This window comes from Taudactylus pleione, unplaced genomic scaffold (assembly GCF_031769625.1).
Source record: "Taudactylus pleione unplaced genomic scaffold, aTauple2 ptg000817l, whole genome shotgun sequence".
NCBI lineage: Eukaryota > Metazoa > Chordata > Amphibia > Anura > Myobatrachidae > Taudactylus > Taudactylus pleione.
In genome coordinates, this window is record NW_028285219.1 from 612,958 (window position 1) to 636,797 (window position 23,840).

The following is a 23,840-nucleotide window of genomic DNA, read 5'->3' on the forward strand; positions in this document are numbered from 1 at the left end:
TTATTCCCAGGGTGGAGAAACCGGAGAGCGCATCAGATCACAGCAGAAGGTAAAGCTGGCCACACAAGCTGCAATGTCATTGGAGATATCAGCCAATCGCTTAGTACATTGAGATACAACGAGGGTAACTGCTATCACAATTGAATCATATCCACTTGGGCTACCCATGTGATATTTCACAGCGGATAAAGATTTAAATGACGGTACAACATACATGCCTAATTTTGAAAAAGTATTTCAGGGAGAATGTGAAAGCAACATCTATGAGCGTGGTGGTGAAGTGGACGCGTACTGCTACATCTGAGTGTGCCATAAAATGTATTTACATCCAAATCTAAATGAGACCCAAAGCAGTTAGTAAGATCTCCTTGTTGATCAAAACACACTGATACTTTTCAGGACTTGCTCATGTATTGTGTATTACAAGAGGTTCCATATAAGTGGCCAAGAGAAACCTTATATGAAAATGCATTTAGCCATAGGGATCATTGTGCCCTATAACCAATGCAGGTAAATGGCACTGATTATACTATTTGAATGTATATATACGCAGGGGCAGAACTAGTGGCGGTGCAGCTGGTGCCTTCAGGCCCGCCAAGAGCCGTGGCGGGCCCCGGTAATAGGGGGCGTGGCCTAATAGCAGGAGGTGTGGCCATGCCCCCTTGCCGATAGGAAAAAAAAAGCGGTGCTTTGGTGCAGGGGCCCATGGCCATCTGCATCCGACAGCACCGCTGCCCGCCGACCCGGTTCCCATTAAGTAAATGGTTGAAGCCGGAGCGGGCCCGCTTCGGCCGCTCCGGCTCCAACATGACAGACACCCCAACGCGCACCGTGTCACCGTGTTTTGACACGGTGCGCGTGGAGAACGAGGCTGACATGCTGGGACTGAGGGGGGAGAGTGAGGCTGACATGCTGGGGGGAGAATGAGGCTGACATGCTAGGGGGGAGAATGAGGCTGACATGCTGGAGGAGGAGAATGAGGCTGACATGCTGGGGGGGGGAGAATGAGGCTGACATGCTGGGGGGGGAGAATGAGGCTGACATGCTGGGGGGGGAGAATGAGGCTGACATGCTGGGGGGGAGAATGAGGCTGACATGCTGGGGGGGGAGAATGAGGCTGACATGCTGGGGGGGGAGAATGAGGCTGACATGCTGGGGGGGAGAATGAGGCTGACATGCTGGGGCTGGGGGGGAGAATGAGGCTGACTTGTTGGGGCTGGGGGGGAGAATGAGGCTGACTTGTTGGGGCTGGGGGGGAGAATGAGGCTGACATGCTGGGAGGGAGAATGAGACTGACACACTGGGGTTGGGTGGGGGAATGAGGCTGACATGCTGGGTTGGGTGGGGAGAATGAGGCTGACATGCTGGGGCTGGGGGGGAGAATGAGGCTGACACACTGGGGTTGGGTGGGGGGAATGAGGCTGACATGCTGGGGTTGGGTGGGGGGAATGAGGCTGACATGCTGGAGTTGGGTGGGGGGAATGAAGCTGACATGCTGGGACTGGTGGGGGAGAGAATGAGGCTGACATGCTGGGGGTATTGGGGCAGGAATGGGCGGGGGGGGGACCAATGCATATTCTTGCACCTGGGCCCACCACTCTCTAGTTCCGCCACTGTATATACGTATCTCTGATCCCCCCACCCACCCTAAGTATATAACCGCTACATAATGGGGGTAAGGTGCAACCAGGGAGTTTGCTAGACTCTTCAGGGAGTCAGGGAGATTGCTACAATTTCAGGGGGTCTCCCTGACAGGGAGAGTTGGCAAGTATGCCGTACAACAGTAAGAACTTATAGGTATGAGTGTGACTGTAACACATATGCCAAATAAGGCATCTCTACAACACCATGGTTATGTAATGTTATATCTTGTGAAACAGCTGTATTCATTATGACCAGCCAACAAAGCAGATGTATCAAACATGGCTTTTTGCCATCTAATTTGACACCACCCAGTGTTTACAGATTCTGCTGGCTTCTAATCTCTCAGCTTCTGAGGAAGTAACTGTATTATTAAACACTGATTAGTGGATGTACTAACTTTTGCTCTATATATGTTTAAATGCTTAACAATTTTATTTTAAATAAAGGCTGCAATATGCTCAAATAATAATTATATAATGTGCATTTTGTACGGTCTGCATGTAGGAGAAATCGTTGCATAGTTTCAGATCCTCTATAAAATGTTCTTATTTTGCCCTTAATACTTTTGCAGTTTGAGAAGCCGGTGATGCCTCACAGTACGAAGGGAATGGGTTACTGGGTAGGAATGTGGACAGGAAATGAGACTGCTCCTGTGTATGAGACCAAAATTCCAAAGCCAGAGGGCAGAATTTAACATCATAAACTAGGCCAGACAGACTGACATAAGGGGCAGAACACTAACAACACAAGTGAACTTAGGAAGGTGAGAGACAGAGAGCTATACAAACACATTTCAATCTGTTACACATTCCACTATTCTCCAGATGTACAAACAGAGACAAGTGCAGATATAAACAGACTGGACATTCAGAAAAAAATCACACAGTACAATCTGCACAAACAAACATGTATTCACTTGGGTGAACAAAATAAAAAGTAAATATTTTTGTACTTCCTAAAGTAAAATACTTCTGATAGATTAAACTACACCACCTTTTATTCCCTGTGAACACTACTGCTCCACTGCAACTCCATTCCTCCACACCAAGTGCTGTATAATACATTTATAATTACATTTACAGCTGTGTAGGAGGTGCACCCCATTAGGACTGGATGAACTGACCGTTGTGACATCATTTTGTCCAGTAACAAAACATATTGAAAATCCACTTACACAGCCAGTCAGCCAGGGCGGGTACAGACAACTATGCACTGTCTGGATGCCAGTTACACGCTGGCACCATTAGTCCATCTGCAGCCATTTTAAGTGGGCCCTTTTGTGCTACCCACTAGTTAAAAATAAAATGAACTTAGACATGAAACATGGAATGCTTTTAGTGAACATTTTTACTCACCTAACATCGTTTAAGATATCTTGGAAGCGCCATTTAAAATGGAATCAACTCAAAGTGCCCATGGGACATCCCACCAGCTTGTACAAATAAAGGGGTATTCCAACTGGCATATATCTGCCATGTGAGTTGGGAATATGCCCATTAGAAGCAATACAAGCTCTTTGGTCTAGGCAATGAAGTTGAACGTTACATACTATATTTAGCATGTTGTTACTTTCTGTCTGTAACTGAAAGGGTATTGTATCTACAGTCTTACCTTACTGTCCTCCTCTTCCTGACTAGATTGGCTGGATGGGGTCCTCTCTTTGGCTGCACACTCATCTTTCTCTATCTCCTTCACTTTTGCCTCTGGCAACTCCTCAACTGTCCCAACATCTTCCACTTGGATTGCCTCCCTTTCAGTCCTCTTACTCCCTTCATCCTCTGCTACATTATCCTTGTTGACTTTCTCTTCTTTTTCTAAAGGTTCTGTCACTCTCTCCTCCTCCTCCTCCTCCTCTTCTTCTTCTTCTTGGACTACCTCAGACGGCTGCTTTCCTCCTGCAGAGTAGAGTTTGATTAAAACGGTGGCTAAGATGACTGCTAGTGCAGTGAAAACCAGAGGAATTGTAATTGAGAAGTCCACGTCTTGATCCATGCTGATTGGGAAGAGAAGGCTTTTGTTCTCTCTTCTGGCAGAAGCTGCTGTACAGACTAATCCTCTCTCTCTCCTCCCAGCTATCCATCCACAACACAGCTGTCATTGCACTGGCCCTTCCTCTTCCTTTAGGATCCATCACACTCCAACTCTCCGCCTACCCATAGTGTGCTGCTGTGTAACAAGACAGGCAGTACAAACCCATCAAGTCTTCTTGCACGTCTTATTAAAACCTGAAGTGCACTGCATTATTTTTAACCTAAGTGGTTTTATTGACTTTGTTAGCCTTTACATGTGCTGAAAAGCTCTTTTAACTCAAGCATCAGCTACTTTTAATTGTACTTAGACTTTTTAGACATCAAACAGCCAGCCAAACTTCAGATACCCTATTTATGATAATTATTCTGCTTTATGTAACAGCAACATCATACAGCAACGCACAATTAAAGAACAGGATTATGACACATCAGTCTACATTTTTAAGATAAGTTAAAATATTATATGGTCAGCTTTATATAACAAGCTGGCATTAAACATTATTCATGGAAGTGGCCAAACCATGAAAATACAGTACATGATTTTTTGTTAATTGTGCTTTTTTTTTTTTATGGGAGAAAGACAGAAATGTAAGAGGAATTTGTATGTTATGTTCAAACACTGCATTAACAAATGTGAACTATATAATCTATAACTCTCTACTAAACACTATTCCCTTGTAGCTGCTGTAATGTTGAGAAAATAAAAAATAAGGTTAAAAAGGCAGAAGCAAACAAAACTTGTCATTGCAATAGCCATGCCTTTATCAACCTAGTAATAGATGTAGCCAACGAGGAGGGCTACTTCCTCTTTCTATACAGAATAGTGACTTTTATGGCAGCACATCAATCTGCATAGGTACAATTCAGGGCAGGGGTGTGTGAAGCACATAGACCAGACATTTGCCATGGCTTGGATGTGTATTATTTGTTCCCAGTTATTTATATAGCGCACACATATTCCGCAACGCTTTACAGAGAATAGTTGGTAATCAGTCCCTGCCCCAATGGAGCTTACAATCTATGTTCTCTATCACATCCGCACACACATACACACTAGGGTTAATGTTTGTTGGGAGTCAATTAACCTACCAGTATATTTTTGGAGTATGGGAGGAAACCGGAGTACCCGAAAGGAAGCCACGCAAGCACAGGGAGTATATACAAATTCCACACAGGTAGGGCTGTGGTCGGAATCGAACCCACGACCTCAGTGCTGTGAGGCAGTAATGCTAACCATTACACATTCTGTGCTGCCCATATATGATATATACATCAACATATATATTTATTGGTTGCCTCACAATATTGGGAAAACAACTGTAGGTCATGTAACATCAGACATAGGATATGTTTTCTCTATAGAAATATATATCCACACATAATTTAACAAAAATATGAAATAAATAAAAATATATATATATTTATTTATTCTGACAGGGTCAGCATTATTCCACATGAAGTGAACATGAAGTGAATATGGAATGACCAGATGTCTCAGGTTTGGCAGAGCAAAGGCAGTAGGACTGAAGGGTCCAGTTCAGTTGTTGCCTCAATCAGAGTCTGGAAAGGCAGCAGATTACAGACACCTATGTGAGGCTGGTGAAAGAGCTGCAGAGACACTGGGACACTGATCCTGACGGTGAAGTAGTCGCCCAGGTTATAAGCCCGGGGGTGACTAGTGTTAGGGATCCTGGACCTGTGAGTCCACTAAAAGAACTGTATCACTGTTTGGAAGATTCTGTTTACCAGCCTGTAACATCTTGCCTATGAAAACTGCACTGTCCTGTATTCCTGCCTGTGATGAGAAAATAAACATCTGTTGGATTTTACCAGGTCTATGTATTCTTGTCAAATTTGGCACCCAAATCCTTGCTGGATACTACGCAGCAAGAGCCCAGATACAGTGACCGGATCCACCCACAGCGGAAGTGAGACACATTGCAGGATGCTACCCGCTGCACAGCGGCTTGATGAGTCTGAGTAGCATTACTAGCAGCTGGGTAGGTGAGTGTGGCAGGCCAGCCATAAAACAGCAATTGTTCATAGTGCTAATCTGTCCATGTGTATATGCTAATAAAAAAAACTCTTAATTCCTGTGTATGTGGCTAAAAAAGTGGGAGGCACATATAGAAACCGTTGTAATTCCTACACCGTTCACCTGATTTGGATGTAATTACCCTCAAATTAAATCTGAAAGTCTGCAGTTAAAGAACATCTTGTTTGTTTCATTTCAAAGCCATTGTGGTGGTGAATAGAGGCCAAAATATGAAAATTCTGTCAATGTCCCAATATTTATGCACCTGACTGTAGTTCTTGGTTTACCATGGTTAACTCTACATAACCCTCATATTGATTGGACTTGTTCTCAAATTCTTTCTTGGAGTCCTAAATGCAAATTAAATTGTTTGATTCCTGTGGTACCATTGGCTGAAGTGAAAGTAGCAGCCTTATCATGAATTTGCTGATGTATTTTCTGAGCAGGCGGCAGACGAACTTCCACCGCATCGTCCCTGGAATTGCCCTATTGAACTTATTCCTAGTAAAATGCCACCCAAAGGTCAAGTATACCCTCTCTGTTCCTGAGACTCAAGCCATGTCAGAATATGTGCAAGATAACCTACGAAAGGGGTTTATCAGGCCTTCTTCATCTCCCGCTGGAGTGGGCTTCTTTTTTGTAAAGAAAAAAGAAGGTGGTCTTCGTCCATGTATCAACTTTAGAGGTCTAAATGAGATCACGGTAAAAAATAAATATCCTTTGCCTCTCATTACAGAATTGTTTGACAGAGTTAAGGGGTATCGACTGTTTACTAAACTTGATCTAAAGGGAGCTTACAACTTCATCAGAGTTAAAGAGGGTGATGAGTGGAAAACTGCATTTAATACGCGAGATGGCCATGATGAGAACCTCATCATGCCTTTTGGTTTATGTAATGATCCTGCGGTGTTCCAGGAGTTTGTGAATGAAATTTTCCGAGATATACTTTATCAGTTTGTTATTGTTTATCTTGATGATATTTTGCATTTTTCCAGGAATCTTTCTGATCATCGTACCCATATTAAAGAGGTATTAAGTCGTCTTCGAGCTAATAAGCTTCATGGTAAGATCTCCAAGTGTGTTTTTGAAGTCCCAGTGATACCCTTTTTGAGGTATATCATTTCCGGTTCTGAACTTCAGATGGACCCTGAGAAGTTAAAGGCTATTCAAGATTGGGTTTTGCCCACTTCATTAAAGTCTATTCAGAGATTTTTAGGCTTTGCCAATTATTACAGAAAGTTTATCAAAGCATTTTCAACGATTGTAGCTCCAATTACTGCTATGACAAAAAGGGGCTAATCCCAAAGTGTGGTCCCCAGAGGCATTGGATGCCTTTCAGACTCTCAAAGATGCATTTTCCACGGCCCCCATTCTACTTCAACCTGATGTTGAGAAGCCATTTATGCTAGAAGTGGTTGCCTAGTTCTGAGAGTAATTACTCCATCGGGGACCAAGAGTTGTTAGCTATTAAGTTAGCTTTGGAGGAATGGAGATATTTATTAGAAGGCGCAAAGCACCCTGTTACTATTTTTACAGACCATAAAAATTTGTTGTATTTGAAAACTGCCCATTGTCTGAACCCACGACAAGCTCGTTGGGCACTCTTTTTTCTCGTTTTGATTTTGTCCTCAGGTATCGTCCAGGTTCATTGAATTAAAAGGCAGATGCACTTTCACGCTCAATGTTGGAAGAGAAAGAACAAAATGAGGATCAAAGGTACCCTATAATAAACCCTTTGGCTTTTTCTTCAATTTCCATCTCTCCTGATCCTCCTCCTGGGAAGATATTTGTGGCACCAGAGTTAGAGGTAAACTTCTTTCCTGGGCTCATAATTCTCGTTTCTCTGGACATCAAGGGGTTCATAAAATGTACTAATTTTTGCAACGTTCCTATTGGTGGTTTTCCATGAAAAAAGATGTCCAAGAGTTTATACGTTCTTGTTATAAGTGTATACAACAAAAGTCCTCCCGGCAGTCTACAGCTGGTCCTCTCCATCCACTACCCATTCCCACCCAACCATGGACCCATCTTTCCATGGATTTTATTACAGATCTTCCTGAGTCTAGGGGGTGTACAGTTATTTGGATAGTAGTGGATCGTTTTACCAAGATGGCTCATTTTTGTCCTTTGGCTCGAATTCCATCAGCCCCCAAATTAGCACAAATATTTATCAAAGAGATATTTTGTCTTCATGGACTTCCTTCTGAGATAGTGTCTGATCGGGGTGTCCAGTTTGTTGCTCGGTTTTGGAGGGCTTTATGTTCAACATTGCAAATTAAATTACAGTTTTCTTCTGCATATCACCCTCAGTCAAATGGACAAACCGAAAGAGTGAACCAGGAGTTGGAGACCTTCTTGAGAATGTATATTTCTTCTTCTCAAGATGATTGGATGGATTTCTTACCTTGGGCTGAGTTTGCTTATAACTTTCATTATTCGTCTGCTACAGGTGTAAGACCTTGTTTCACGAATTCTGGTCGGCATCCTCGAGTTCCTGAGCTTCAGTCAATTCCTACAGTGGATGTTCTAGCAGCCAAAGCTACCCTCCAACATTTTTTGGGAATTTGGAGACAGGTACATAAGTGTCTTAGGAAAGCCTCTCATAATTATAAGGTCTTTGCTATTAGAAAACGTTCGGCTGTTCCTAAATACTCTGTTGGAGATTGTGTCTGGTTGTCTACTAGAAATCTTTGACTTAAAGTACCTACTATGAAGTTTGCTCCCCGGTATATTGGTCCTTTTCATATTATAAAAATGATCAACCCAGTGGCATGTAAGTTACAGTTACCTCCAACTATGCGTGTACCTAACTCCTTTCATGTCTCCTTGCTTAGACCATTGATTCTTAATCGATTTCATGACAGTTTGCCTAAAGTATCTCCCATAACAACTGCTCGAGGTGTGGAGTTTGAGATCGATAAGATTCTGGATTCACATAAGCAAAATCAATTCCAATACCTTGTAGACTGGAAGGGTTACGGCCCGGAGGAGAGATCTTGGATTAAAGACTCTGATGTCCATGCTCCTAAGTTGATACGTAATTTTCATGCTAAATTCCCTTTAAAACCTGGTGGGTGTTCGGAGACCACCCAAAAACGGGGGGGGGGGGGGGGGGAAGGGGTACTGTCAGGACTGCGACTATTTCAGTACATAAAGATAGATTACTTTTTCCAAAGTTCCTTTGTGGTCGTTGGAGGAGCTATCCTGCTTGCTGGTGTTCTTCACATACAGGGAATAGAGAGTTAAAGTGATCATCTGTTTCCAAGGTGTTGTCAGGTTGTGGGATTCCTAGGTTGCTCATTATTTCAAACCTGATTCCATTTGGGTCACATGTTCTGAACTTCCTATGGATCACGGACCTCTAGTATAAAGCCTGTTACTAAATGTGTCTCAGTGTCTGTGCAACGTTACTTTCAGGTCCTTCTTGGACTCCTGCCAGATCCCTGCTGTGCCTGTGGGTTGCTGTGAACTTTGCTATATCTCGGCTCATGTTCCAGCTAAACTTCTGATGCCAGTTACCAGCCGCACTACAGAGCTCAGCATAGCCATTGCCTAAGTATTGCTTTCTGCTCCACTGCTGTGGTTTCACCTTTTGCTGCACTATTTACTTTGCCTATTGCCTTTCATTCCTGGGGACATCGAAACCATCTTCATTACAGTTGTCAACTGCACCGTTACAGTTATCATCACTGCATCGCAGGTCTCAACCCCGCTCCAGATTCTAGTTACACCGCAGGGCTCAACCCTGTTCCCGGGAACCACACCGCTTCACAGGGCTCAACCCTGCTTCAACCTCATCGCATCACAGGGCTCAACCCTGCTCCGACCTCACCGCATCACAGGGCTCAACCCTGCTCCGACCTCACCGCTTCACAGGGCTCAACCCTGCTCCGACCTCATCGCATCACAGGGCTCAACCCTGCTCTGACCTCATCGCACCACAGGGCTCAACCCTGCTTCGACCTCATTGCAATCACATGGCTCAACCCTACTTCAACCTCACAGCATCACAAGGCTCAACCCTGCTCCGTCTTTCACCGAATCACAGGGCTCACTCTGCTCCGGATCTCCATCACTACAGGGTTCCACCCAGGTGAAGCTCCTCGATACCATCCTGAGGTGTTAGCCTCATACTGGACTCGGGGTTCCTTACCATATTAACTTTTCTGTGTTAAAGACTATATGGGGGGTTTTCTCCTATACTCATTATTGTTTATGTGAACCTCAGTGTTGTTGAGACTTTATGTGAGACGTTGCTATTATATTTCTCCTGTGAATAAATTCTATTTACTTTTATTCCGTGCTATCGAGATTTCATGAAAAGGTCATTCCTAAAGCCACCTCAGTTTATTGTGCCTAGTAGGCCTGCCTCCTCCCAGGAGTCTCAAGTGTTGGCAGCCGTGACAATGGTGATGTAATAGAATGCCCCGGAGTGCACCTCCCGATAGTGATAAAAGGGCGATCTCTGAAGGTGGTAGCCGCAGTAGCCACCAGACCACCCTACCCACTTATCCTAGGTCGGGACTTTCCATTATTACAAGAGGTGGTTACATGGCATGATGACAGAAGAAGATCCACATCAGAGGTGTCCCAGGAGCCAAGCTCTGCTGTGTCCCAAAGTTTGGTGGCTGTAACACCCTCCCTGGCCAGTGAGCAGCAGGAGGGGAGTGAGACTGAGGCACAGTGGGTGCCTATTTGCAAGGAAGTGTCTTTGCAGGACTTTGGCCAAGACCAACAGAATTATGGGAACTTGATAAATGCATTTGAATATGTTGTACAGATAAATGGTAGAGTAATCATGGCTTTACCAGCAGAGGGTGTATAATATTTTGCATTGAAAAATGATTTGTTGTATCGTGTAACATATTTGCAGGGTAAGAGAGTAGACCAATTGTTGGTTCCTCGGAAACACAAGCAGCTGGTATTGAGGGTGGCTCATACAAATTGTGAGGCGGCCATTTGGTGGAGGAGAAAACTCTCCAGCGTATTCAGTTAAGATTGTTCTAGCCCAGCATTCATGCAGCAGTAAAAAAAATACTGTCAGGAATGTCCAGTGTGTCAGAAGACAGCACCCCGGCCAGGGTTTCAGGCACCCTTGGTTCCACTCCCTGTCATTTCTGTACCTTTTGAGAGAATTGGTATGGATCTGATAGTGCCGGTGGAAAAATCTGCTTGTGGGCATCAATACATATTAGTGGTAGTAGATTATGCCACAAGGTACCCAGAGGCCAACCCGCTACGTAACATGAAAGCTATCACTATTGCCCAGGTGTTATTGATGCTATATACCCGTCTGGGAATACCAAAAGAGGTCCTGACGTATCACGGCACCACTTTTGTATCTAAATTGATGAAAGATTTGTGCCAGCTGTTAAGGGTAGATAGGATTACCACCTAAGTCTATCACCCGCAAACAGATGGCCTAGTGGAACGCTTTAACCAGACCCTTAAACAGATGATAAAGAGGGCGGTGTCACAAGAAAAGCGAGATTGGGATCTACTCCTGCCTTATTTGATGTTTGCAGTTCGTGAGGTGCCCCAATCCTCCATGGGGTTCAGTCCCTTCGAACTCCTCTATGGGAGGCAAGCTAGAGGGATTTTAGATGTGTTAAAAGAAGGGAGAGAGCAACAGCCATGCCAAGATCCTAATATCGTTCAGTTTGTGTCCCAATTATATGGCAGGTTACGGCAGATTGAGCCACTGCTGAACGAGCATATGGACAGAGCTTAACAGCGTCAGAAATGCAATTATGACGTTACCACAGTCAACCGGTCTTTCAAACCAGGAGACAAGGTACTGGTGCTTGTGTCTACTACTGAGAGCAAATTGTATGCTCAATGGCGAGGTCCTTATGAGATCATAGAGGCGGTGGGACCTGTAAACTACAGAGTACGACAGGAGGGTAGAAGGAAGGAGGCACAAATTTACCATATAAATCTATTAAAACACTGGAAAGTGCCAGTCAGCCCTCTTTAGTGGCAAAAAAATACCCCAGACTGTCAGGTACCCGTGGAAGTCACCCTCCGTTTTAGCCAAAAACAGGAAGTGGTGAGCTTAGTAGCACGAAACCAAGATGTATTCTCTGCTATTCTGGGAAAGACCCAAATCATACAGCATGATATTGTTACTCCTCCCGGGGTGATAATAAAGCACAGACCCTATCGCATAGCTGAGGCAGCGGTAAAACGAGAGGTGGAGGAGATGCTGCACTTAGGGGTCATAGAGGAGTCAAACAGTGAATGCAATAACCCCATTGTCTTAGTGCCTAAGCCTTCGGGGGCTTTAAGATTCTGTAATGACTTTCGCAATTTAAATAAAAGTTTCTCAGTTTGACTCCTACCTTATGCCCTGGGTTGACGAGCTGGTGGAGAATCTAGCAAAAAGGGTCTCCGGCAACTTTCCAGAGAGCTATGAACAGGTTGCTGCGACCTCACATGGATGATGCAGCTGCATATCTAGATGACATAGTCATCTTTATCCCTGATTGGGAGTCACACCTTCCAAGAGTAGAAGCAGTGTTGCAATCTTTACGGGCACATGGGTTTACTGCTAATCCCGAGAAGTGTGCCATTGGAATGGTGGAGGCAAAATATTTGGGATATGTTGTAGGCAGAGGGCAGGTAAAACCTCAGCCCAGTAAGGTGGAGGCGGTCCTCACATGGCCTAAACCCAAATGTAAATCCCAGCTCAGAACATTCCTTGGCCTAGTAGGTTACTACCCCAAATTCATTCGTGATTTTGCCACTAGGGCAGCACCATTAACTGAGTGTCTAAAAAAAACAGTTCCTAGACAAAATAGTGTGGTCTAGATCAGCAGAAACTGCATGCCAAGATTTGAGGCATGCCTTCTGTGCAGAACCTGTTTTCAGGCTCCTGATTTCAAGAAGAAATTTATACTGCAGACAGATGCCTCAGGAACAGGATTGGGAGCAGTCTTTTCCCAAGTGGTAGAAGGGGAAGAGAAACCCATTCTCTACCTCAGTCGGAAATTGCTGCCCAGAGAGCGCAAGTACTCCACTGTGGAGCAAGAGTGCTTGGCAATCTAGAGGGCAGTAGACTCGTTAAAATATTATTTGTTGTGGCGGGAATTTTTGTTGGTTACAGGTCATGCCCTTTACAGTGGATGCACACGAACAAAGTGAATGCTCATGTAACCCACTGTTTTTTTCTTTGTAGCCATTTAAATTTGAGGTACAGCATCGTCCAGGGAAACAGCACCTCAATGCTGATGCCCTTTCCAGAAAATTTGTTGGGCCCGATCCTCCAAACAGTCCTATGGTGAAACTAGGGGAGGTGGGGGAAGGGGGTGAAGATTACGAAGTTTGGAAAATGGTAGAATGTTGTGTGCCCAGACGGATGGTACAAATAGATGTGGGCGAGGCAGGTAACTCGTCTGAAAGTTTCTTAGCGCTTCCAGGGTGGTTGAAGCTAAGTGGGGAGGAGTGCAACAGGGCTAGCATTATTCCACATGAAGTGAATGTGGAATGTACAGATGTCTGAGGTTTGGCAGAGCAAATGCAGTAAGACTGAAGGGTCCAGTTCAGGTGTTGCCTCAATCAGAGTCTGGAAAGGCAGCTGATTACAGACACCTGTATGAGGCTGGTAAAGCTGCAGACACACTGGGAAACTGATCCTGACAGTGAAGTAGTCGCCCAGGTTATAGGCCTGGGGGTGACTAGTGTTAGGGATTCTGGACCTGTGAGTTCGCTAAAAGAACTGTATTACTGTTTGGAAGATTCTGTGTACCAGCCTGTAACATCTTGCCTGTGAAAACTGCACTGTCCTGTATTCCTGCCTGTGGTGAGAAAATAAACATCTGTTGGATTTTACCCGGTCTATGTGATTCTTGTCACTACTTATGTGTATATATATATATATATATATATATATATATATATATATATATATACACACACAGTCAGGTCCATAAATATTGGGACATTGACAGAATTTTCAGATTTTGTCTTCTATTCACCACCACAATGGCTTTGAAATGAAACAAACAAGATGTGATTTAACTGCAGACTTTCAGATTTAATTTGAGGGTAATTACATCCAAATCAGGTGAACGGTGTAGGAATTACAACTGTCGTCATTCTGAAGACAGTTACATAAACTGAAACGTTAACTTACCCTCACTAGCAGTGTCTGGAAGTATTGTCCGTGAGTGCCGCACCTGTTTGAACTGTATGTGTAATATATATATATATATATATATATATATATATATATATATATATATATATATATTTACAGCCACAGCATATATATTTTTATGCATGTGAGTAAGCTCATTACAAAAGACAAGGCCATGCTATTGGACTTTAATCTTTTGTGATATGTTAACAAAGGAACCTTCTATAAAGCCGTAAATTATAATATTAGACACCAACTTACTTGTACAAATGGTCCTATTATCTTCTGCCCATATGGCCTGATTTATGACGCTAGACTTAACACTAGCAGAGTTGTACAGTCAGCCGCAATTACATGCACAGAACTAAGGGCCTGATTCAGTGATTGTAGGTTAATCCGATGATTAACGTACATCTCCAATGTTGGGGGGCCTGCTCCTGCACAGGACCCATTCTCTGCATGTGCAGAACGGGTCCTGTGATTTCGTTCACAGACCCCCCTCCCCACACAAGCACATCCACAGCATGATTTACATGCTGCGGCGTTTGGGGGGCCATTGGCCGCAGTGCTGGAATCGCACATGCAGCAAGGAGGTATCCGACACACCTTCTGCATTTGCATCTGAGATGGACAAAATTGAAAAGCCTCAGTGCACGCCTCTGCAAATCCGTTCATCTCTAAATCAGGCCCTGAGGATTTTCACCCCCATGGCAAGTTGTATACACCTATGTGAGCACACCATACCTTCCCCCTCAGGATTGGTTTCATCGCCCTCATCATTATCAGCCCTATCCTTGGGGCAAGAGATCCATCTGAAATCAGATGGTTCACCCAGTTAGGCACCTTCAGCCACAAGTGGAGATATGACTGAATCGTGTACAATTCCAAATTGTCTGTAGATGTGTGCGCTCCACACCGGAGCATGCGCAAATGCTGAAATATTATAATATATATTAAAAAAATGAATAATAAAAAAGGCTTTCCAATACCACTGATACCAGGCCCAGTTACATATCTACTCCAGTTTCATTCTATTGGCCAGTTGGTTACATAGCTGGGTACACAGAAGTTTCATCAGTGACACATCTTCCCTCAATCGATGTTATCGGGCTGCTGCCAGCATTAATTTTATAAGCTATGACTTTAAACCTATTTGTCGCAGGAGCTTTATTTTACAGTGGGCCATTTGACTATTTCTTTATTTTTACAGTATATGTTAACTCAATAATGTATTATTAGCTTTAATCCTGTGGTTTATATCTAAGAAATAACCGACCCTGATGCATCTCGGCTGTCACCATGGGCGTGTTTATAATGGGTGCAGTGTGTGCGGGGCACACGGGCCCCTGGGTGCAGGTGGGGCCCGCACCGCACATCCATATTATACTTACCTCTCCGGAGTCCCACGTCGGTGATGGTGTCGGCACTGTAAAAACACCTGGCAAATGTCCGCAGCCATTTTGCGCATGCACAGTACAGGGAAAATGGCCGCCGCAGCCATTTTCCTGGTGATCTGCGCATGCGCTATAGACTCTGGGCACACTCTAGTGCCCAGAGTCTATCAGTGCGGCGTTGGTTGCCGGACTGAGAGGAGGGGCCTGTGACGGAGAATGCACACGGTCCCCCTCCTCTTGAAATGCCCCTGGCTGACACTGTAGAGGTTATCATTGGTTACACCAACAGTTGTAAACATTGCTTTGCCTGGATAAAAGATCTAACAAAATGTAAGGAATTATGTATCTAAGCAGTCTTGTAAGGTTGTGGTACATTTTGTTGATATCCATCATGGTGACACTGATGAAATGTCAACAGGATTAGAATGTCCACAAAACATTCGGGTTGGTTGAGTGGTGACTTACCCAGTCCAGCGGTCTGCTGCTGAGGAATTCGTTCTAATATTGCCACACTTTCGGGCTGTGAGTATCTCTAGCCCTCCCATTAGTGCCTAACCGGAATACTTCAGTCCCTACAGAATGTTGACATTTCACATCATTCATTTATTTTTTTATTACTTAGTCTTTTTTTCTTTCTTTGGAATCTGGGGGAAAACATACCTCAGATTGAAATCTCATCTTGTTGGGAATGGATCTACTGCTTCTGCATAGTTGTTAATGTAGAATGAATACAACTTACTATACAAATAACTGTCACCAGTGATATCACTGTTGCAGGAGGAAGCAGGAAGGCAGCCCAGAAGCAATACAGTGACACGGTCTGTCTCCATCTGCAGGTCTGCACTATTGAGGCAAAGGCATATAAGGGCACTACTTACTGTGGGGGACAATGGCATATAGATAGGGGCAGTTGGAGACAGTTTGTAATTAATAAAAACAAGGAAATATTTCTTATAATAACAGTATCTATTATAAATGCATGTTTTCAGTTCTCCTCACAAGTGAAATAATTAGCTCCACCTGTGGATCTTTTAAAATGTGTCAGTCAGTAATAAATACACCTGTGTTCCTGCATTATTGAAACCATGTACTGTTAAGCTGGCCACACACTAGACCACAGGTTCTCAAACTCGGGCCTCAGGACCCCAAACAGTGCATGTTTTCCATGTCTCCACACTGAATCAAGTGAAATAATTAGCTCCACCTGTGGACCTTTTAAAATGTGTCATTGAGTAATGAGTACACCTGTGCACCTGCTGGGTGACCTGCAAAACGTGAACTGTGTGGGGTCCTGAGGACCAAGTTTGAGAACCACTGCACTAGACCAACTTACATCCAACTAGTTGATTGGTTGGAATGAAAATCCGGTAACGTATGGGAGTAAATGATGATCAGCAATTTGCTCCCAAACGCCAGAAAATGGACAAAAACTGTTATTTGAACAAATTGTTTAGATCAAACATTTAACAAACTTGTCTAACGACCATTTTCATCTGTTTTCTGGCATTTAGGAGCAAATTGCTGATCATCATTTACTCCCATACGTTACCAGATTTTCATTCCAACCAATCAACTAGTTGGATGGTTGGATGAAAGTTGGTCTAGTGTGTGGCCAGCTTTAGTGTGTCCCACGGACTGGATTTGAGAAGTACTGCAATAGAGAAATGGGGTGGTTTAGGAAGAACAATAATGCATGCTGTGTTAAAAACAGGAGGGGTAGCTTAACAATTTATTATAAAAGAATTAAAAAAGGCAGATAGATAGGAAGTGACACTTGGAGATAAATCTTGTAAAAACTCTGCACTCAAAACATCAGGGCCCAATGTTTTCCCAATAGGCATAGGGGCAAATTCAGCCTTTAACGGGGGTGAAAAAGGGAGGTAGCATGGGGCTTATTTAACTGAGGCTATTCAATTAGCCTCCCTTTTTCACCCAAGCCCCTTTTTAAGTCCATGATAATTACACCAACCTATCCATTAACCGGGTGTTTTCACCCATTAACTACACAGCAATCGGAGATTTCTTTTCACGTCAGGAGGACCAAAAAGAAATCTCTGATAAGCGTGGCTAATTGAATATGGGTTGGCTTTCAATTAGCACCCATTCAGTTTGCAGGTCTAATTGAATTCCTCCCAAAGTCTTAATAAGAGGAGTTGTACCTTTAGGAGCAGTTCAAGTTGGAATCAAATTTGAGTGTAGTTTACCTGATCAATTGCCCAATGAAAATACTTTTCTGACAATCTAAACCTAACAAAATTCACTGAGAGCATAAATCATATAACTCTTTGACATCTTTATAATCCTTGTCGGTCAAGCCAGTGAGATGCTGCAATCAATTTGAATAAATGGCGCTACTACAGCACTAGAAGTCTGGAACCTTTGTAACAGAACCTTTTTTTATGTTATGAACAACATGGGCAAAGATCTAAGAACAGGTATAACAGCTGTCCAAAATACATTTCTATCATGTGTATGAATGTATATTAGCATCAATATAGTTTTGAAAATGTTGGAACCTACAATTAAACAGGGAGCTAATAGGAGAGGTCACCTTGAGGGCAAACTAGATAGGGGTGCAGCCAGAGATCATGATATTATCAATGACAGAGTCTTAAACTCTATAAAGCATGCTGGTAGAAAGTAACAAACCAATAGTCTATTCTAGTAAAGGTACAATAAGAATGTGAATAAAACAAGAATTTTTCAGAGATGGGGTGTTGGTAGCACCATGGGCCAAATAACTGATGACAGATTATTTTATTGATTGCTATGACTTCCTAGAACTGGAAACATACTTTGAATGACAACAACATTCCTCAGATATCTTATGTCAGCTGAGCTATGTGTTTATGCCACAGTCACACACTTGCTGTTGGACTGTCTGATGACTACAGTGGGCAACTCATCCGGGCTTGCTTGCAATTCATAATCGTGATTTCTGAAACACTTTTCTACCACCAGTGTGTCTACCTTTGACCACCGTTGGCGATCTCACCATGGTTCTCGGAATCAATTGACGTGGAATATTGACACCTCAGGGCCACTCTGACAGAAAGCAGTTTTTAAGATGCCGCTTAGGAAATATTGCCCAGGGACCAAGGCTTTGATGGCATGAGTCCTAGTAATCTTAAACCGATCTCAGTTGTGTCCCTGTGACTTGCTTTTAGTTATAGTTGCAACTTCTTGAATAAATACATAGCTTACAAATGTTTTCCTTTGTAAGGGGTCTAGACAAATATCTATATATTTTAGTATCTGGCGACTCTTGTCCTTGTTGATCAACTAACCAAAGATGCTGTTTTCAGAACTTGTACAATCTGTGTTGTTACCTGGGCTGCCTCTTTGGCATTTATCAGAATATCATCCAAGTTACACCATATCTGAATTGCATATGGTCTAACCTTGCATTGTTTTGTGAAAATCCGTAAAGTTGTTGATAATCTCAAAGTAAGATTCTATTTTAAAAATGCTGATTTATGCCAAGAACTCAGGAAATTTTTCATGTGATGGTGAAATTCATATATGAAGTTATGTATAACTCTCTGTACAGCACTGCGAAATATGTGTGCGCTATATAAATAACTGGTAATAAATAATGCATCAATGAGGGTGATGCTCACCTTTCAACTCCTGGTTTAGCAATAGGTGCACTGTCCAATATAGTCAATCTTTCTTGGTTTTAATGGATCTATGTATCCTACCAAGTGGTGGACATTCATGAATAACATAACTGTTGTCAAGACCGGTATATTTTTAGTTGTTAAAATTCATTCTTCTTAACATTTCTTTTATTCATCAGAGCAATAATGCATTACACAGCATATATTAAAACAAAAGAAATAACAAATATACATCTATACCCTTAATGGGTCATTGTTCTAAGTAATCAGAAAAATATTTCCATCAAAAGGCAAAAGCAAAAAATGGCACATAATATCCAGAGCATCCATTCTTCTTAAAATTTGGTGATTCTGCCTTTTACAATTGTATCCAGGAAAATTTAAAAGAAAATTTGGAAGATGATTTAGGGGCATATGTATCAAAGCTTGATGTGAGATAAAATTGTGAGATATACTGTATATCACCAACCATTCAGCTTTTAACTTACATTTTTTAAACACAGCTTGCAAAAAGTAAGTTAGAAGCCGGTTGGTTGGTGATATATATCTCACATCAAGCTTTGATACATATGCCCCTAAGACTCTGTTTACCTCTATGCAACTGAAATACTTTGTTTGAGGTTCTTGTGTGGCATGGTCTGTTGCAGTTTCTTTCAGAGGTAGGCATTGTTTGGACACTGAAACCTCTCACTGTAGAGACTACCCCTGAAAAGGCAACCACAATATGTTCTTTAGTTGGGCCAGTCCTATGGCAACCACACCCACTTAAATTTGAAATGAGAGCCACAATTTTCTCAAAAAATGTACTCCTTCGAACAGAGGCAATATAAACCTATTTTTTATAATAATGCCATCCATAAACCCATTTCTAAAGCTTGAGGGGGGGGGGGGGGGGGTTACCACAACAGATTGTATCTGTCTCAAATAAACATGCAAAGAGTAACTGAGTTTATTTGAGACATAAACATGCAAAGAGTAACTGAGCTTATGTCTCAGATAAACTCAGTTATTCTTTGCATGTTTTGCTGTTACCATCCTTAAGAGTTAATTTTTGTTAACACGGGCCTGATTCACTACGGAACGCAACTGCAATAGCGATTATGCATGCAGTTCAACTGCGATAGTATACTAATCCATTGCGATCGCGATCCCGTCACAGCACTACATAAGGATACCCACTTTACTTCGCACTAGGGGTGTGCACTGGCCACTTTTCGTGTTTTGGATCTGGATTGGTATTGCAAAAACCACCCCTCCGTGTTTTGGGTCTGTATTTAAAAAAAAAAAAAAAAACAGCATAAAAACAGCTAAAAATCAGGATTTTTATTTTGTTCTGTTCCTACGCTATTATTAACCTCGATAACATTAATTTCCAGTTTATTCTAATCACCTTGCACAATATTGTTTTTAGGCCAAAAGGTTGCACTGAGGTAGCTGGATGACAATGCTAAGCAACATAAGTGGGCGGCGCAAACACGTGGCCCATCTAGGAGTGACACTGCAGTGGCAGACAGCATGGCAGTTTTAAAAACTAGGCCCCAAAAAGTACATAATGCAAAGAACAAAAAGAGGTGCAAGATGGAATTGTCCTTGGCCCCTCCAACCCACCCTTATGTTGTATAAACAGGACATGCACACTTTAACAAACCAATCATTTCAGCACCAGGGTTTGCCACACGACTGTGGCTGAAATTATTGGACTGTCTGATATGCCTACTTGGATGCTGCCACCGATATAATCCTCCACCATACTGTCAATGGTGACAGTATCATATGCAGTGACAGTAGATATGTCAGAAATTGTTGGTAGGTCCTTCAGTCCGGACCAGATGTCCAAACTTGGTCCTGCCTACCAGCGGGTTGCTTAGGATATCCAAGTTGTTTCCTGGCAGCCCCAGTTGTGGGAGAAAACAAAGGTGCTGTTGACGTGTCACGTTCCGCTTCAGCTAACAGCGTTTTCACCAGCAGGTCTTGTGCCCGCCGGCAAGAGAAACACCACGTAGGCAATAAACCTAGGATCGAGCAAGGTGACCAAAATGTAGTGGTCTGATTTCAACAGATTGACCACCCTCGATTCCTGGCAAAGCAAATGAAGGGCTTTATCCACAAGTCCCACATACCGAGCGGAATCGCTCCATCTTAGCTCCTCCTTCACTTTCTCCAGCTGCTTCTGCAAAAGCCTGATGAGGGGAATGACCTGACTCAAGCTGGCAGTGTCTGAACTGACTTCACATGTGGCAAGTTCGAAGGGCTGGAGAACCTTGCACAACACTGAAATCATTCCACTCTGCGCTTGAGTCAGGTGCATACCTCCTCCTTTGCCTATGTCATAGGTGGATGTCTAGGCTTGAATGGCCTTTTGCTGCTCCTCCATCCTCTGAAGCATATAGAGGGTTGAGTTCCATCGCGTCACAACCTCTTGCTTCAGGTAATGGCAGGGCAGGTTCAAGAGTGTTTGTTGGCGCTCCAGTCTTCGGCACGCAGTCGCTGAATGGTGAAAGTGGGCAGAAATTTTTCGGGCCACCCAAAGCGTTTCATGCATGCCCTTGTCGTTTTTCAGGAAACTATGCACCAACAAATTTATTGTGTGAGCAAAGCATCGGACGTGCTGGAATTTGCCCAGATGTAATGCCCGCACAATATTGGTGGCGTTGTCAGATATCACAAATCCCCAGGAGTGTCTAAGTGGGGTAAGCATTGGGCAATGATTTCCCTCAGTTTCTCTAAGAGGTTGTCGGCGGTGTGCCTCTTACTGAAACCGGTGATACACAGTGTAGCCTGCCTTGGAACAAGCTGGCGTTTCTGAGATGCTGCTACTGGTGACGCTGTTGTTGCTGCGTAAGGCGATACATCTACCCAGTGGTCTGTCAGTCATATGGTCCTTAGTCTGCACAGTTCCACTTGTTCCTTGGCTAAGTGGATTGGGTACAACCGCATTTTTTAGGACACTTTTTCTGACGTCTCTGTACATTCTCAGTATCGCCTGCCTAGTGAAGTGGAATCTAGACGGGATTTGGTACCGGGAACACACTACCTCCATCAATTGTCTAAATCCCACTGCAGTAATGGCCTCAGTTATCCGCTTTGCAACAGGATGACTGCTGTCGTGCTTCATCCTCCTCGTTAAGGACTGTTGGAGGGTCAATTGCTTAGTAAAAGAAGTAGTGGTGTTCCAACTTCCTCTCTGGGATGAACGACTCCCAGCAGCAAGAGCAGCACTAGGCGTAGCAATGCAGGATCCTCCAGAGGAATCCCGGAGAGGAGTCAGTCATGCCAGTGACATGGCCTGCAGGACTACGTCCGATCCTGACTGAGGAGGAAATTGACAAGGAGGGAGTTGACGTTGTGGTTTGCAGGCGCTTGGATACAACAGGACAAAGGGATTTAGGTGTCCCTGGACTGCTTATGGTCTTAGCCACAGTTTCTGAACTTGGCAGTCACACTTTATGAACGTGCTGCAGGTAACATATAAGGGAGGATGTTCCTAGGTGGTTAATGGCCTTAGCCCTACTTATTACACCTTTACATATGCAACATATGGCAAGACAGGAGTTGTCTGGATTTGGACTGAAATATTTCCAGACCAAAGAGGTGGAATGTTTGGTTTTCTGCTCAGGCATGACGATGGGCTTTCTCATCCCACGGACAACAAATGTCTCCCCCGGTGCCTAATTTAAACAAACCACATCACCATCAGAATCCTCCTCATCAACTTCCTCTAAAGTGCCAGTTACACTAATATCCTCATCCTGTTGTACTTCAACAGTGACATCTTCAATTTGAATGTCAAAAACTGGACTGTAGGTGCTCCTTCCAGCACTTGCAGAGGGCACGCAAATGGTGGAAGGAGCCAACTCTTCCCGTCCAGTGTTGGGAAGGCCAGACTTCGCAAACGCCCCCACACTTGGACTCTCCTTGGGGATTTGTGATATCTTCTTAGAACGCACAGTTCTTTGCTGTGCTTATGCCAGCTTAACTCTTAATTTTTCTAGCAGGAGGAGGGGAGCTTCCATTGTCATGTGAAGCTGAACCACTAGTCATGAACATAGGGAAGGACCTTAGCCGTTCCTTGCCACTCCGTGTCGTAAATGGCATATTGGCAAGTTTACGTTTCTCCTCAGACAATTTAAATATATTTTTTTAAGGTCATTTACTGAACTTTGGCTTTTTGGATTTTACATGCCCTCTACTATGACATTAGGCATAGGCCTTGGCAGACGACGCTGATTGTATTTCATCGTCTATGTCAGTGGTTCTCAAACTCAGTCCTTAGGACCCCACACAGGTCACATTTTCCAGATCACCCAGCAGGTGCACAGATGTAGTCATTACTCACTGACATTTTAATAGATCCACAGGTGGAGCTAATTATTTCACTCGTGATTCTGTGAGACCTGCAAAACATGCACTGTTTGGTGTCCTGTGGACCGAGTTTGAGAACCTGTGGTCTATGTCATGACTAGTGGCAGCAGTTTCAGCACTAGGAGGAAGTGGTTCTTGCTCTTCCCCTATTTTATTTTTATCCTCCAATTTTTTGTTCTCCATTATTTTATGGAGTGAATAGCCCCTGTAAATATTATTTGTAAGAGCGTACCCCTACAGCAGACAGGGCAGCCCCTGGACAACACAGCACGACAGCCAGCCAGCCCCTATGGACAGGACAACAGCCAGCCGCTATATGGACAAGGACAACAGTAGCCAGCCCCTATGTATTGTATATGAAATTATGAATATATGATTGTAAAACAGTAGCCAGTCCCTATGGTCAGCAACAGCTCCCTCTTCACAGTAGCCAGCCGTACTTTATTTTATTTATTTTTTATAATAGACTAGGCTGTCTAACACACTGAGCTCCCAGCTCCCTCCTAACTCACAACCGGAATGAAAAATGGCGGCGATCGCGGGACCTTTATAGAATCCAAAACCCGCGAGAATCCGACAGCGGGATGGTGACGTTTTGCTCGATGTCAGTTCCGAGCC

General features: G+C 43.5%; 1 protein-coding gene across 3 annotated transcripts in view; it reads right to left on the reverse strand.

Moving 5' to 3' along the window:
- Positions 1–3,693, reverse strand: part of MXRA7 (matrix remodeling associated 7) — a 50,376-nt gene extending 46,683 nt beyond the window's left edge. For all 3 annotated transcript variants that reach the window (XM_088458215.1, XM_088458216.1, XM_088458217.1), the window contains exon 1: positions 3,256–3,693. In XM_088458215.1, coding sequence (XP_088314341.1) covers positions 3,256–3,636 — 381 coding nt within the window. In that variant the 5' untranslated portion in view covers positions 3,637–3,693. The remainder of the gene's footprint in view (positions 1–3,255) is intronic.
- Positions 3,694–23,840: the final 20,147 nt, after the last annotated feature.